General features: G+C 35.1%; 1 protein-coding gene across 1 annotated transcript in view; it reads right to left on the bottom strand.

Annotated features, from left to right (window-relative positions):
* Positions 1 to 3,523: 3,523 nt before the first annotated feature.
* The window catches only part of E23 (ABC transporter G family member E23), a 131,053-nt gene continuing 117,162 nt past the window's right edge, over positions 3,524 to 17,414 (bottom strand). The window contains exons 5-13 of the mRNA XM_018517251.1: positions 15,075 to 15,180; positions 12,289 to 12,389; positions 11,328 to 11,583; positions 10,293 to 10,463; positions 9,109 to 9,230; positions 7,329 to 7,536; positions 5,974 to 6,188; positions 4,491 to 4,699; positions 3,524 to 4,063 (exon numbers count right to left, since the gene is read on the bottom strand). Of these exons, the coding sequence (XP_018372753.1) occupies positions 3,868 to 4,063; positions 4,491 to 4,699; positions 5,974 to 6,188; positions 7,329 to 7,536; positions 9,109 to 9,230; positions 10,293 to 10,463; positions 11,328 to 11,583; positions 12,289 to 12,389; positions 15,075 to 15,180 (1,584 nt within the window). The 3' untranslated portion in view covers positions 3,524 to 3,867. The remainder of the gene's footprint in view (positions 4,064 to 4,490; positions 4,700 to 5,973; positions 6,189 to 7,328; positions 7,537 to 9,108; positions 9,231 to 10,292; positions 10,464 to 11,327; positions 11,584 to 12,288; positions 12,390 to 15,074; positions 15,181 to 17,414) is intronic.

The raw sequence follows: 17,414 nt of genomic DNA, 5'->3' as shown, positions 1-17,414 counted from the left end.
ATTCGGACGTTCAAAATATAAAAGAAGAAACGACAGAGAAATCAACAGACGTTATTACATTGACACAGCCAAATCTTTGTTTATACATTCGTTTCATCATGCTGTTCCTCTCGGATACGTGACATGGTTGCCAGAGCCAGTTTAAGACTATCGTGATCGCTGCAATTAGTCTCGCCTGATCTTCGGTTAATCCAAGCGATTGGATTAACGATCTTTGATCGCGAAAATTAATTAAAGAAAAAAATTTGATCGTCTATAGTTCAATGAGAAACGTTTTCTATTAAGTCATTTATAGGGCCCGGATATTCGGACGCGATCCCGGGTCGCGCGCGGAGCACCACTGCGCGCGACCCGGGATCGCGCCGGAACATCCGGGCCCTAGTCATTTATATTTTCCTCATAATTTTGTAAATTTACGGCCAATTTTCTAATATATACGTCTAATATATATACAACTGCCCTGAATCATGCTTTACATAAAATCCGACGATGTCTTAAACTAGCTTGGTTCATCTCGATATCACATGGTGACGTTGCGCTTGCGGTTTTTTTTTCTTCTTTGTTTCTTGTATTCCTCTTGCAGCCTCACATAATTAGGAAGCAATGATCCTCATCCTACGCGAATCCTCTCTTCCCAGTTTGCCTTCTTCTCGCCTCGTTTAACAAACTCAATGAACACTTGGTGGATATTGCGTTTATTGGTGTACTGGACGATACTCCGTGATCGCGACTCGCGGAATTGAGGTCCTTTGGCGAATGCGGCGAATTCCAAACGTTCATTCCTGATTAACTAATTTATCGTTATCGTAAAGAGATCGGCGATACCGGCTAATAAAAGCGAAAGCAAGATATCGATCGTAACAGCAATGAGATTGTAGACAACGCGCGTTCGTACGTGCGTGGAGATATGCATCGATCATATTCGTCTCTTTAACTTCATTAAAATTAGAGATTCACCATACGTGCGGCGATCCTACTTGGCCACTGGGAGTCGTCCAGTTCACTATCCTTACAATATTATTACTCGCTGATTGGCTGACATGCGTTACAATCGCAGATGGATACATGTCCTCCACATGTATATAACTGCAATAATCTATTAATCTAATGTATCTTATTTATAACAAACACTGGCTTTCCGTGACTGTGTAACTCGGGAGAGGAAAGGAGTATAACAACACACTACAATATCAGTGTTAACGAAATGGATTCACGCGAATTATATAATCTTAATGCGAGCGTAATATATCCTTTTCGCGTGCATGTACAAAAAATACAGCGCGTCTCATTCAGTCCGTTAAAAATGTACATGCGGAAATAATAATAATAATAATAATAATATAATAAGAGCAATAATAAAAATTAAAATAATTAGAGTAATCATTATGTGATAATAATAGTAATAATAATTGGAATAATATAATACTTAGCGTCGTTATTATTACTACTATTATCATTATGTATACGCATATATAAGTGTGTCTACGAATATTTATATATATAAGAATGAAGTATTTCATTCATATATACATAAGCAGTATCTCTCTCGCTTCCTCTCTCTCACATATTATACAACACACGCAATACTGCACACATACATTCTCTATGTACAAAGAGTAAACAATGAAATATTACACCGCTCATTAATTTTGGATCCCCATTCTCATAACGAGTAATATCATGGAGATATATCGGAGAAACCAACAAATTCTACAATCGACGTAAAAAGTTCTTCATCACTGCCACGTTCGTCTCGAATCGTGGCGTGCAAGCCTTTCGAAAATGTCGCATCATACGAATCACATTGTGTATTCATCGCGTACCGTTACGAACAAGATACTATCAACCCTTTCGATACGGTAGAGTTCAGTCGAAAATAATTCTCACTAGTCGAGCGTAATAAAGGATTTAATAGCACATAGCTATTAAGTGTATGCCGGAGAATTTCATATATTTTTAAGAATATAAGAATGATTTTACGTATTCTTCGACTTACTCCAGTAAGTGTTTCACAGCAGGTGACTACAGTTACCCTTCATGCCGAAAGGATTAAAAACAATCTTTTGAAAATTAACGTAATTGTCAAAATTTAGATTCATTTATAATACATTATTAATTTTTACATGTTATTATTATCTTGACGTTTCATAGAAATGTGTATATACATCTACGATTCAATATTCGATTTTTATTTAAAACTGAATTTATTATCCATTATTTATTATTTTCATTATTTTCACTCATACATATGACTGTAGATACAAGTGACAATTATGAAAAAAAAATGTAATTTTTCAGCTACGTATTCAATATTACTGCGTCGTAGATAGGCATTATTTATGAAACATCTGTATAATAATAAATTACAATTTTAATACTATATTATAAGCTAATTGTTCAAATATTTAAGTCGACGATTGACAGTCGAAAAATTTATATCGATACAATTTATAATGTCAAAATTCTTTTATCACTTCCGGATTTCCGGATCTCTATCACGATTGTCACCTTCGGGCTAGTATTCCGCCGGAGATTGATTTTCAAAAAGAAAAAGGAGAATCAGTGGAAATATTGGACATAATTTTGCTTTCTTTAAAAATAAAAGATCATCAAAATTATATCTATTACTAGATATTCCTTTACAAAATTGAAGGAAAATCCAATTGATTTCCATTCTCCCATTTGTGTACTTATAAGGCCCATAAAATCCACTTATCATCATCTCTGCACTATATCTTTGTAAAAAGGTCATCAAAGAAGGTCATAATACAGAATAATCAGTCAGAGATATTTTCTACTTGTCAAAGAATCAGAGATTTGCCTAAAAAGCTGGAATCTCCAGCCGAAAATCGGAAAGGTGGCAATCGTGATCTCTATTGACAGTCACGAAAATTTACTCAAGATCAATGATGTTTAATAGTATCTCATCAGTGGAACAATATATCGATATATATATATATATAACACGATATATATATTTATTTCCTCCACCCTGTCAACTTTAGAATTAGCAGTATAATCTTTCATCTATCTCTTAATTACAGCGTCTCGATAGTAAAAAGGTAGTAAGTAATGATAGAAATAGTAGCAGTACTCCTACCGGTATCAACAACATTAACGTAGCAATTGTGGCGGTAATAAAAGTAAAAAAAAAGAGATAAAACGTGATGGATCGCTTACGTTTGTAAAGTATGTTTAAGGATCTAAACCTACCATCCGCATGTATGCGCATATGTATGTTAATATATATGTATATATCTCTCTATGTATGTATAAAGATTCATCGCCATCGTACAAATTTTCAGTCTGTTTCGGCGACACCGCGTCAAATTTTTCTACTATTATACCCTTCTTGCCGCAAACAACGAGAAAACAACGATGTCCCGTGTTCGTTCACGCTATCGACGTTTATGAACACGCGCTGGCACTGCATATATATATATATATGTATAAATATATACATATATATGTATGTGTATATATATATATATATACATACGTATGTATATACAGAGTTCTCGCCAAGTCTGTTGCAGTCTCGTGTTTCATGTCGCATTGCTCGATACGTCGGGAAAAGTGAAAACGCTCGCACTCGCGTGATAACCATTCGCGTCGCTCCCCTGTGTTTTCAAGCTAGATAGAAAAACTTTACAGACGTTCGACAGCTCACGGCGGGAGAAAATTCTCCCGGGGGATGACATCGAAGCGTGCGACCGTTTTTTATTCCCTAACAAGAGGCGAGACACACGACAGCAACGACAGCGACGACAGCGGCGGTTGCTATAATACTCTATGTAGTAACAAAACTGAAGATCCGCGAAAGTCGTGTCGAGAATTTGTGTGCTACTTGCGTGTCTCCCAACACGCTCATTTTGGTACACGGTAATAACGCAGGACGAGGTAACCCAGGGTCCGGAAAACGATTAGGAACGCCAATAGTACTGCCGTGTTTGCCCACAATGGTAGACCAGAACCCTTGACCCCGCCTTGACTCTCCAAAATCGCGGAAACGGGTATCGTCGTGCCGTTTCTGCACTCGGCGAATTTACTCGGCTGCGAGCATCTGTTGAGAAGAGATTATTCGCTCAGTATAACGATCATCGTATGTTTTACGCCATTTGAATTCAATAATTAATAATTTGTCATTACTCAATCAATCAAAGAATATAATTTTAATTGCGTATCTATATATTTATTTTCGTGAACTATGTTTAAAAGAATATTTCTTCTACTTGAATTACTTTTTCTTTGAAAAAACAGTAATTTTCTTGCAAATTCTATGTCATCGTAAAATCTAATGATCATTTTCGAAATTCACTAAATTTTACAGTCATTTACGTCTCATCTATTTCTATTCTGATTTTTTGTTCAAAAATATATATTATCAATTTTGAGCAACTGTTATTCATTTCCATGAAATGAAATTTTTATTACAACTACAATGTAAAAAGACAGACGTAACAATATATAAATAAAAAATATAATCTTACGCTATTGGTTCGCCGACACCGAACTCCAGAATCTGCATATTTTGATAGGCATAATGCATCATACTGATGTACCTAGCCCACGCTAACCATGGTGGGACCGATGTCGCCAAATAACCACCTAAAAGCTGCGTCGAGAGTGTGTAGAGCGCGGACACGGTGATGCCCACCTGCAGATCCTCGCAGCAAGCGCCCACAAAAAATCCGACACTCTGTAAAGCATCATAAAATTGAGGAGCTGGACGCAATAAAACCGACTTATATCGAACGATTGAATAACCGACCATCACTCTCCACTTGGTCGATACCTTTCGAGAATGGCGAGGTATATACCCTTGTGTATTTTGGTGCAAATTCCCAATCTCGACTCGAGATAAGCCGAAAGCGCTTGAAAGCACCTATATATATATATTTAGCACTTTCCAATAATGTAAAAATAGTAATAAAATACAGCTGCGATTATCGATTACGTGTATTACTTTCAATATAAACGACTATTGGAAATTTATATTGTGTGAAGAATAAATATCGCTTATATCATGGATTTCAAATCAGAGTAATTCTTGTTTTTATGTAAGTTTTGATATTTAGGTAATGCTATATTAAATGAGTTGATAAATAGTTTCTTTTGATCTAGTTACTAGCTTTTTGAGAGCAACAAATAGCTATATTTTTTATTCAATTTATACATAGTTTTATTTTTGTAAAAGTAGCAATAAGATAGAATTATTATCATTTACTTTCCTTCTTCTCTCTGATGTAACATGTTTTAAAACAGGTATCGTATATTTCAATAAAATGCTCATATGTTAGACTATTTTACATGCTCACTATTTTAAAATAAATATGTGCGAAAATTTTGATTTAAAATTTTTTATTAAAATCTTGATTTTTATTGACTATAATTATACTTAATGTATTGATTTGATATTCAGAATTTTCCCTCACATTAACAAATATTATGACATTACATTACCAGAATCAAATTTTTTATCGCTTTTCCATGAGCGATAATTGAAAGAATTATCTGATAGACCGATGTTACGATGATAAAAATTATATTACATTCTGAGGATTAATTACACAACTATTGGAGAGGTGGTCGATATGCTTTTGCAAATTTCAATCCAATATCTGAGCATTGTCCAAATCGATATTAATATTCTTTCTATCTATGTTAATACGTGTCAATAAAAGTAAAAATTCCGATACTGATCAATCCTTGTGTATATAATTATCTTGCATATAGATAATTATCAAATTTCCCATTACGCTTTGGTATATACTAGTTATTGTTTATTCACAAATTTCGATTCAGTTCAACGTTTCAATGTAACTGAATGGAATATTTAGATACATAAATAAATCAAAACCAAAATTCTATTAAATTCCATTCTGAATCGAAGGTTTTGTTTCGAAATGACATAAAAGAATCATTTATCCGATATATCTAATATTAGATACGATCAAACAGGAAATTGTATACCTGTGCGACTACAGTGTTGAGTAGCAAGAACGCGAGCAGCGTGATGAAGACTGCTATATTATGGAAGCCCAACATCGGGTAACTAATTATATGGTAGACTGCGGGCAGCGTTATCGTCAGCGGCAGCTCGCCCACCATCTTCGCCAGGTAGTAGGCCGAGAGCCGATAGGATCCTGACAGGCGTTCCTTGTTGATCACCTCACGCTCCGGGGGAACTGGAAAAATATTGTCATCATTATTTTCAGAATCATCCCCACGTAGGATTTATGCAGGGTACGTCGCGCGTCGCTTATAAGTTATAACAAGTTGGGGATAATGCTAAAATCAGTTTTACAATCAACCCATTAAGAGCGATTAACGCTTCATTTCGGACTGTTTCCGCTTTCTGCGGGATAAGAGATTATAAAATGACAGAATCTCAATCTTTTAGTAAGAATTTTTCATAAATTTCTAAATGAATTACATGACTCAATATGATAATCGACGTGCGTTCCATTTCTTCTTTTTTCTTCTCAACTTTGGATTTTCAAATCTCGGATAGAGCAGTACTATGATTTGTCTAAAATTTGATTAAACTTGATACGAATTACAAGAGGCACGTTTCATCTAATGTCTTAATTCATTACTTCATTATTTCCAAGCACTTTTCTCGGTTTCGTGTTATTTTGCGAAAAGGATATATAAATATATTTATTATTTTACGAGCATATATTTGTGTCTGCGCGCTAATTATCGGAGAAACATGAATTTAAAGACCTCCTTTTTCGGTTTCGTGTTATTTTGCGAAAAGGATATATAAATATATTTATTATTTTACGAGCATATATTTGTGTCTGCGCGCTAATTATCGGAGAAACATGAATTTAAAGATCTCCTTTACTGAACACATATTAGGTCATGGCATTCCACACGTGCTAATTCTTGATCGAACATTCTCCGATTCTTTGATGATAAAAGTGAGCCTTACTAAACGGCTGATTGAATATGATAAAGCCCAATTATTCAATCAATTCCACCTGATTTTCAAGCATTTTAAAATAAAGTTGAAATTAATGAAAAAATTCAAAGGGAATAAATTTCATTAACTGAAAAAAAGCTTTTATGATCGAATGCTTCAAGTTGAATTTGCAAATAAATATTTTAATTATTAACTTAGACAGTCTACATAATTAGATTTCCGTGTAACTATTTTGTTGGCACGCCACAAATTTGATATTTTATAACTTTGTTTCGTCCAAATGTCTAATTAATGCAGGCATTGTCAAGATAATCAGTCTAACCCCGACAATGGATATTTCCTTTTTGTGATGGAATTTCAGTTACAAAAGCGTAAATGAGAATTAAATTTAACTCACAGCTAGTGAGCGCTCCAAAATGTGCAAAAAGCATCCAGTATGTGTTGCTGAAGAACATCCACCCCTGAATATCGTGAATGGCTGCTTCAGTTCTGGGAAGACCCAGCCATAAAAGTCCAGTTAGAAGCCCGAGAGCTACCGTTTGCAGCCAGTGAAGACGCGACAACATTCGTGGTCGTGCCTCTTGAAAATTTCTTTCCGATAATACCTGAAATCAAAGGAGAACATTCTCTTTGTACAAATGAACGCAAAGTTTTGTAAAATCTCGTCGTAAATTTGCACCAAGTTGTTAACACATAATAAATTAAAGAGTTCATTTGTGTGATTCTGATCATGTGCATAAAAGTTTTTGGTAAAAACTCAGGACAATGTATAAGTATTGAGCTATACGTAACGTATAAAATTGTAATATATAAAATTAAGATGTTATATGGATTATTTCACGATACATCAATTTTATAATACACGTTACATATGCACGCACGCACACACACAGAGATTAATATCTCCAGAATGACTCGATTATATCAGCGTCCGTGAGAAAATAGAACGCAAAGTTTCACAATGATTTCGAAGGTCTTTTTAAACAATAACTGCGATATATACAGAGTGTCTCGGACATCGCATGAAAGGCTGATTTTCGGGTCGGCATTACTTATTGTTTTACGATGTCCGCCAGGTCAACGAACAAAGAGAACGAAATTTATGTTCCGTGTCTCCTAGTTCAATAAATATTGCTTATAGAATATTGGACCTTGAACACTCTTTGACTTTTTCTTTCGCACGACAACAAGAGGTGGTGGAGCGCTACTGGTAGGCCGCGAAGAACGCGTGGTTCTGCCAAGTAAAAGTGATGCAAGTGACGCGTTCGTATTCGTATACGTAAAGCGCGGTTACGAACGGGCATACCGGTCGCGCGGTAATTATCCGGATATGGCGAATCGTGTAAACGCGTCCTAGTTCTTCTCTTTATGCTCGATCGGTCTTCTTCTTTCCAGCAACATTCATGCACGCGCGCTCCCCTTTTCCTATCTCTCTTGTGTATGTGAGATTCTCGATGATGTCGCGATCCACCTACGACACGATCGATGACGCGTCCTCCACGAATAGGTAAACCGGTACACATTAGTCTAGATGCATTCGTTAATCGGCATCGCGATGAATAACACGGAGCATGCCGATTCGTTTTTTTCTTTCGCAGTGAGTGATGCGTCATGTGATCTGACTCGAAGAATTGGTCTGACTATAGCGGCTACACTTTCATCCGTCGCGAAGGATACACTTTGGAAATTATGAATAATTACGTTGAAAAACGGTCGCTTGGAACGTCCAAGACCTACTATGCCAGTTTCCAGATATTAAGATTCAAAATGAAAATAAACTGTTTCAAGAATTATACACATATATTTTCATGATTTAACGTCATAAATAATTCAAAATGAAAGGATTTCAATGAGTCAAGTTTCAAAATATGAATAGAATATAATATGAATAGACAAGAAAGTTTTTTTTTCTGTGAAAAAGATGGCTTTTTAACTTTGTTTATATTACTATATTTTTATATTGATATCTTGTATAATATTTATGTTGATATTATAATATACAATAATATACCTACGTGTATAATATACGTTAAAAATAATAATAATTTATTTATTGTTTTCCACCTTTTATTCTCAAGCACGGGATAGTGCGTCAAATGCGAAGATAAAGAATGCTTAAGCGAGTAAAATGGCATTGTATTCGGTAATTGCTGCAAACATTCGTAGGGCATACTCACTTTGAACTGCGACCAGAAACTGGTGGGCCATTGCCAGGAATAGTCGTCATCAGCAGAACTTGCGCTGCTACTGGCGTGGCTTTGTGTATCCAACCATAGCGTACGGCCTTCGTCTTCTTTCACTGTAAACCATCGGGAAAATGGGTGTTTAGAGCAGCTTTATGAGAATTGCATCGTCGATAAATACGCAGATAAGTAGAGATACACAATTGAAAGAAAAAAAAACTCTATATATATATATATATATATTATTCATTGCAGTTTCTTTCATCATGATTAAATGTTAATGTAACAAGTTCATATTATTCAATTATTATTTTTCCATTTTCACGTAATATTTTATTATCTATAATTTTTTTCCATTATATCGAATTTTCTTTTCTTTATAGAAATAATTCTTCGTTATTAATAGCCTCTGATGTAGTTATATTGATGTAAAGAATATAGTTAATATAATTTAATATAGTTATATTAATGTTGAGAATATTAAAAAAATTTTTTAATTTGAAAAATTTTTAAATACAGAAAAGTAATTAAATAAATACTAGCAATGCACGAGTGCATAAAATTGGTTCTCATTTACAAATTTTTTATGATGAGAAATAGAAAAATTATACATTTGCCTTAGAGCGTTCCGCAACTATTAGATTTATTTTTGGCAACTTTATTTTTGACTTTTTTAGTATTTAATATTATTATAAACATAGAGAAAAAGAATACTTTGTTTCTCTTATTCTGATTTAGATTGATCAAATTTTTTAATATTATTTGTTTAAAAAATAGCGATTTTTAAATATTTTTTATTTGACTCAGTTTATTATTTGTTATCGAAAATTGAATTGAGATGATTCTGAATTACTTATTCCATGGATACATGTAATTACACCATCAAAAGCGGAAAGATAAATAACTCTTAGGAATGAGTACGCGTCATAGCGCTTCACGAGTTAAAGACTAAACATTCAGTAGACAGATTCAATCAAGTTATCTATTTTAACAGTTCATAAAGCGGCCCTTCTAGAGTTTACCGTAGGGCGGACGCAAGATACTTGATCTTTGAGCAAGTGTGCGCTTTAAATGGGCACATCGGAGCTGTAACGGTCTGTCTGCGGTCCAGGAGAAAGTCTAGGTGTGTATACATTTAAATACATATATCGCAGGGCGAACTGCATACTATATAATACCGTTGTGGCTGATGTGGTGCTCATGATAATGAATGAGATGGTCGCAGAGCGGATGTTGGCTGGGATTATACTCCGGGCGAAGTTCCGGTGGGCAGTCAGGTCCCTGTCTTGCAGCTCTCGCTGCGGCAACGATGCGATCTCGAACTTCCTCTGGCCCCTTTATTTGTTCCACTGAAACAGAAGCGTTTCATACAACACCGAGCTCTCTTCTCAATCGACTCTGATCAATTCACGTGAACAACCGTTTTCCGCGGTATTTCACCAGCAGTTATTAAAAAAAAAAAAAACAAATTTGTGATAGTAGGTGTATATATTCATATTTACAAACGGAAAATTATTTGTTTCTGTAATGCAAATATTTTAGGAAAATATTCTATTTCCATATCATGCATATTTGTTGCATTAAAAAGACACTATTTGTGCACTGAAAAAAAAGTCTAGTTATAGCTATCAAATATTGAGTAAAATAGTTTCAACTAAATGTTGAGGTAATATAACTAAACATAAGTTTACTTTTACAAATATATAGTAAGTATTACCGTTGGTAATACTGTTTAGTAATATTTACTAAATATTTGTAAAGGTAAACTTATGTTTAGTTATATTACCTCAACATTTAGTTGGAACTATTTCACTCAATATTTGATAGCTATAACTAGACTTTTTTTTCAGTGTGCCATATATGATAATGACATTGAATATAAAATATAGAATGTGTACGTATTATTATAATTTTATTTTTATAGACGTTTCTTTTAATTTTTTGCAAAACACGTAATATTTTTTGTGACACATATATGTATACATAGAACTTATATAATTGTATTATATAAGAAAAAAGGTTATGCCGTAAAAAATATATTACAAAAATATATTTAAAAAATTATAGACAGAAACTGATTTTTTTCAAACACCACAAATTTTATAAATTTGAAACGCGTTTAGAGAAAAATAAAGATCATATCTGTTAGGTATATAAGTTTATTCACAGATTAATTCAACGAGAAATTAGTTCATATAATAAAGTGTGCTTACGAATGAAGTCTGCGGGGTTGTAATGTGGCAGTAAAGTAAGTCCTATTGTAGAGAAGAATCTACCGACATTCGCCGTCGATCCGTAGTACGCCACCTGACCGTTACTCAACAGGAGAAGCTTACTAAAACTGTGGAACATCCTGGAACTAGGTTGGTGTACAGTCACCACAATACTTTTACCCTCCTGCTCAGCATATTTCTTCAACCGCGAGATCAATGCTTGTGCCGAATGCGAGTCGAGTCCACTCGTAGGTTCCTGAAAGATGATAGATTTTATAAATTAGCGATGCAATTATAATGTTAGCTCAATGTCCGTTTCTATCAATGTAGATTAACTTTAATCTTGGTTTAACTTACTTTTCTAGTTCTAAGAATTAGAACTGTCTTTTCTAGTTCTAGGAATTAGAAAAGAATAAAGAGTAAATTAAACTGAGATTAAAGTTAATCTACACTGGTAGAAATAAACATTAAAAAACTTTTTTTTAAACAAAAATTCACGTATAGAAAATTAAATCATATTATTTATTCTATCATTTATTCATTCATTTTTCAATTTATAAATTGTATAATATACAGATCCGTAATTTCAAATATATTCTCTATTTGAAGAATTTTCTTTTTTACAATTCCTTAATGTCATAAAATTCTACGTCCGAGCAGGAAAGAACTTATAGAAAAGAACTGAAAAATTTTCAATCCTATATTATTTATTTTATAGTTAGATTTATATGAACTTGGTAAGTTTCTATAAGTTATTTAAATTTTATACAATAATTTCTTCCAATTGATTAACATTTAAAAATAATTATATTACATTACAGAGATAGAATCCGTGAATGTAGATATACTTTTTGTAAAACTATGATATAATATAACAATTATTAAATCAATCATGCATAAATATAATAAAACTTAAACACATGCATCCAGCTTACAAAGAGAAAATGTAGGAAAAACTTACGTCAAGTAGCATTAATGATGGATTCGTAAGTAATTCGCAAGCTATACTCGTCCTCTTCTTTTCACCACCGGAAATTCCCCGTTTCGAATAATCTCCAATAACTACACAAGAAATATATTACTTAATAAATTAAAAAAATAATGTCTAATATATTAAATTACAAATATTATTTCGTAAATATAGAAATTAATCTTTGGAAAATATCCTATCATTAGGAAATTGAGGGAATCGTTTTATATTGTTAATTTACATAATTTAACACACACGGTTGTGATATTTATTACAAAAAAATATATTAAAATGTGCGGGCGTAATATAATTGCGAATGTAAGTATTTTCGCGTGGAATTAACTGTTTTCTAGTTTCTATACACGATTGCGCTACCAACAAAGTGAATAATACACGAAAATAGTATTCGACTAAGCAACGAGATACGCGAAGATCCGTCATACGAAAGATATTGAAAATGTAGGCGATCGTAATTACCATGTCACGCATTTTACCGAGGCGGAGGAAAAAAGGGTATTTAAAAAAGTTGAGAAGATACGACGCGTATGAGACAATAAAGCGTCAAAGGCGTTTTATTAGCATGCGAACCTACGTCCGCGCGGTCGCGAATAACAGAATTACGAGCAGATATCGATGAAAAATCACCGCTGAACAATAAAGATAAATAGTTTTCTCATCGGATCTTTCCCTTTCCCTCGGCGGCGTTGGCGTCCAACATTCCCGAGATGCCGATATTCGGATTTGCTAACGCCAGCTAGAACTGTAAACGAGACGCGGGGCGCGTGATCTCTGACGCGTGGTAAATTATTAAACTTCGTCGTCGTCGTCGTCGCCGCCGTCGCCGCCGGTCGCTCACGCCTTCGGGGCACAGGAAGAGAAACGAACGTATAATTGTGTGCGGGGAATAATATTTTACGTCACATGCGCGACCGAGGAGCCCGGGGGTTAACGATCGAGGAAATCGTTTATCAACCGACCGACAATGAGCTCGGCGCTCTGCGGCAGCAGAGATACGCGTACTTTCCCTCGTTGGTATTCCGGAAAATGTCACCACGCTTCCGCTACATTCGACGTTTCTATACGTTTCTCTGTATACGTGGCTCTGACAATGATTAAGACGACGCGGGATGATCGCAAATTCGCGCCTACTTCATTCGAATAAAATTCTAAGATCAATTAAGCTGCAGCTCGACAGGTTTTATTTGGACAAAAGCAGTTATCTCAATAAACAATTGAATATGAAAAGAATGTCTGTAAAATACAAATTGAAGTCATCAACGGATAAGATAAGATCTTATTCATCGAGATCTGATTAAGATTAAGCGGATTTCTTGCTTCTTGCGGATTTAACGCTCAATTGCCAATAGCTGTCTAACTTCTGAACATTAAGAAGCGACGTCCAATCCAATTTACTCGTTAACGAAGGTTGTATATTATTTTGAGAAATGATGTCTCGTCCAATTTTCTCGTTAACGAAGGATCTACGTCATTTTGAGAATCTCACGACATACGTGAAGCGCGAGACATGCATGTAGGTCAGCTTGTATATTACTTGGCTCGTTTTTCCTACATGCATATTTCGATAACGCGCCCATAGCTGCTTCACGCTCGGACGACGGTTCGATATTTGTGATCACGGAAATTGTCAATCAAAATGCTAAACCGAGACGGATAGTCACGATGACGATAACAGTAAGAGTCGGTCGCAAATTACACGATTCACCTCTGCCTCGGTTTACGATATAGTCAATGCTAAACATCGAAAAGTCGGGGGGCTAATGATATTTATAGTTGTAATGTGAAAGTCATGTGTCAAATTTTATAGCGCGTATAACGACGAAAGTGATCTAAACAATTCAGTCTTCATCTTCGATTTTAGATTACTTTAAAATATTTACATTTGACTTATAAAACAACGAAGTAAGTGGTAATTTGTGGTAATTTGTATGTATATATGTTCTCTTTTTAACACTTTGTCAAGTTGATTTCGATATCTGCTCTAAGAAGCCCAAATGAGCGATTATTTTATAAAATATGTGTGCCGATTAGAAAACTATACAAAAAATAATTTAAAAAATAGAAAAAATATATACTATATATTATTTATTACATTATTATAATATATTAATAATAATATCTCAAAATATATTATTATAAATATTTAATAATATAATTTCAGATGGAATAAATAAAATTGTTACAAATCGAAATAAAATGTCTCTTTTTCTGCTTATATCTATATTCTATTTGTTTTGAATGAATAGATATAAAAGTAAAAATGAATAATTCTATTTTTAGTGAATCTATTGTATCATTTTAATAATACTTTATGATATTTTTTAAATATTCAATAAAATTATTTCTAACCGGGTAAATGAAACCGTTAGCTACAAATAAGTAACGGGACCTTTGTGGAAACTCGCGCGTCACCCAGATACGAGTATCATGCAGTTAAAGTGTTAATAAATGCAAGTTCCCGAAAATCGCGTTAAACTGAATTTAACGATATCCACTATCCACAGAACGACGCAATGTATCTCGGTCGAGCGTGTTATTAGATCGTATAGAGTAATAACGCTTCTTCTAACGCTGCACAGGAATCTCGAGCCGCGCCGTTGTTTACATCGTGGACGTGTATACGCGCAAACGTACTTTACGACTTCGACTCAGAGAAATCGAGCGAATAACGATATCGGTGGAATCCCCTCGCGTGGCCGCGAGTCTAAAAACGTCGCGGTTTGACATCGATCCTTCGGCTTTACTCGTGTCGTACTCACTGGTATCTTGGCAGCCCGCGAGGTCGAGGACCTCGATGATGTGGTCCACGCACTGCATCTTCTGGGAGTGTGAGAGTGTGTCCGGAAGCCTCAGCCTCGCCTGGTACTGCAAAATTACGATGCGATACAAGCTATTACAAACGCGTGACGTGGTAAACGGCGATCGGTTTTAGCGCCGTCCGATCGGTTTATGCGCTCTGACGAACCGCGTAAACGCGCGCATTAAAACAGCAACGTAAACAAAACCATGCCGCGCCTCAGCGCAGTGCCTCGCGGCTGGTGGATGCATTTCCGTTTCGTAATATATCCAGGCCACTTTGTACTATTATTACTCCGGTCGGCTCTAACGCGCAACGCCCGTCATAAGCCGATCGTTAAGTCAATTACGGTGACGCGTCGATTGCGAAATCACGGGCTCTTTTTTACCTCGGAAGGATGTCTGAGAATTAGTTAATTCAACAGTATTTGCATGAGCGTCTCGTAAATAGCTGTTGTCTTACGATTTGACATTTTTAAATGTTCGACAGGTGCCAAAGAATAAACATACGATTAAAAAATAAACATGTTACAAACAATATTAAATTAATCTACAATCTAGTCCAACATATATATTTTTTTAATTGAGACATAAATGCATTTAAATTCGATTTTCAAATATTTAATCCGAAAAGAATTAATGACGTCTGCTGCGATAAATTCGAATTTTTTTTTGTCAATTGGAATAATAATCTCGCAATAAACCTCGGAATAAATCAATAATTCATCTTCAAAGTGATGTTATCTTAATCTTTTTGAAATTAGATTGATTCGATTCAGGTCTTTTCACGGTGATTAATTATATTATTTTAAACCGAACTCTGTCATTTCCTCATCGGTGGAAAACATTGGCACAATCCACTATCCACAATGGTTAAACAATGGCTACACTGTACCGTTATATACGCAAATAGATATACATTCAATTTATGTTCCGTGTATATTGCTTTTACAATTCGCTATAAATGTTCGAAAATCTAACAATTTCCATGGATTATATTTTGGCAGAACAGAATAAAACGGATAAAAGCGGATCATGTTTTATTTACCTTGGCAAGATATTCCTTGAATAAAATATTGATTGAAATGAACATGTTATAGTTATAGGAATATAATTAAAGCTGCTTGGGAATACTAAAACATTTGGGGTAAAGAGCTGTCCGGTGAAATTTTCCGCGATGCAAACACGTCAATTTCGTACGCGTCCAAGAATGTGTCGTCGCGCGGCTTGATGTGCGATGATGTTATGGATCGCCCTTTATATCACAATGAACAGCGGCTACGCGTACGGATATAGAGACCGGCATCGGCCGCGGCGGCCGAGACGACGACGTGCCGTTTCTCAACGTTCATTCTCCTCGTGCCGTTACACAAGAGGGGGCCCGTTATGCGGAGAGAGAAAGTGCGGCCGATGATATTGTACTCGCCGGGAACACAGTTATGTCTAAATAAAGATAACGACGATACCCGGCTATAGAACCGGACCGCGGAAAAGTGAACCTCTTCTTCTGTTCTCCAACGGTTTACATTCCTGTCTTTGAAACGAAAGGGCCTTTTGACGAGGCCGAGTTTTAAGAATGCGGACAAACAGCGCGATCTTCTTATTTCTTCTTTAACTTCGAACAATCTTCTTTTTTTCTTTTTCTTTTTCTTTTAATAATATCAAAATTGCATCATGTGTTGTTAACATGATTAGATAAAGTCATTTTGCAATTTTGTCATAATTTCAAGAATTGTGAAAAAATATACGGATAAGATACATAAGAAAAAATCTCGTCATATCAATAGCAACAATTGTTTCTTAATGAAAAGTTTCGAAAGTTAACGAAAAAGCTAAATATGCATGTATTTTTTTACTTGACAAATCTTCTAAATACATTACACACAAATACTGATAATAAGATGATTTTCGCGCAATATTTTTCCCTGCTTTCATTTATGTGTATCAAACAATTAATTCGCTCGAGAGAGAAGGTCATAAATAAGCGAGACATTAAAAGACTCATTATGTTGCAAAATCACACAATGGTCCCCAAAGAGAAACCAGCCTCAAAGTTTGGGTTTGTCGCCGTCAGATAGACGTAAAACACAACTCTTTGATAGATGCACGGAAAGGGAGAGGAAGCGGCTAGAAAAGAAGGCAGAAGAAGAGGCCTCCAGGAGAGAGAAAGTGTCATCCCGCTGAAAGGAACTACACTGCGGTTTTACCTCTCTCGCCTCTCTCTAAACAGCGCGCCGTGTGCACGCGCGGTATGCGCGCGTGTAGAGGCGGCGCCAAATGTTTTCGAAACCGTAAGACGCGCG

The sequence above is a fragment of the Trachymyrmex cornetzi genome, unplaced genomic scaffold, assembly GCF_001594075.2.
Source record: "Trachymyrmex cornetzi isolate Tcor2-1 unplaced genomic scaffold, Tcor1.1 scaffold67, whole genome shotgun sequence".
Classification (NCBI taxonomy): Eukaryota; Metazoa; Arthropoda; class Insecta; order Hymenoptera; family Formicidae; genus Trachymyrmex; species Trachymyrmex cornetzi.
The sequence above is the reverse complement of the archived record's forward strand: the minus strand, read 5'-3'. Positions and strand labels throughout refer to the sequence as shown.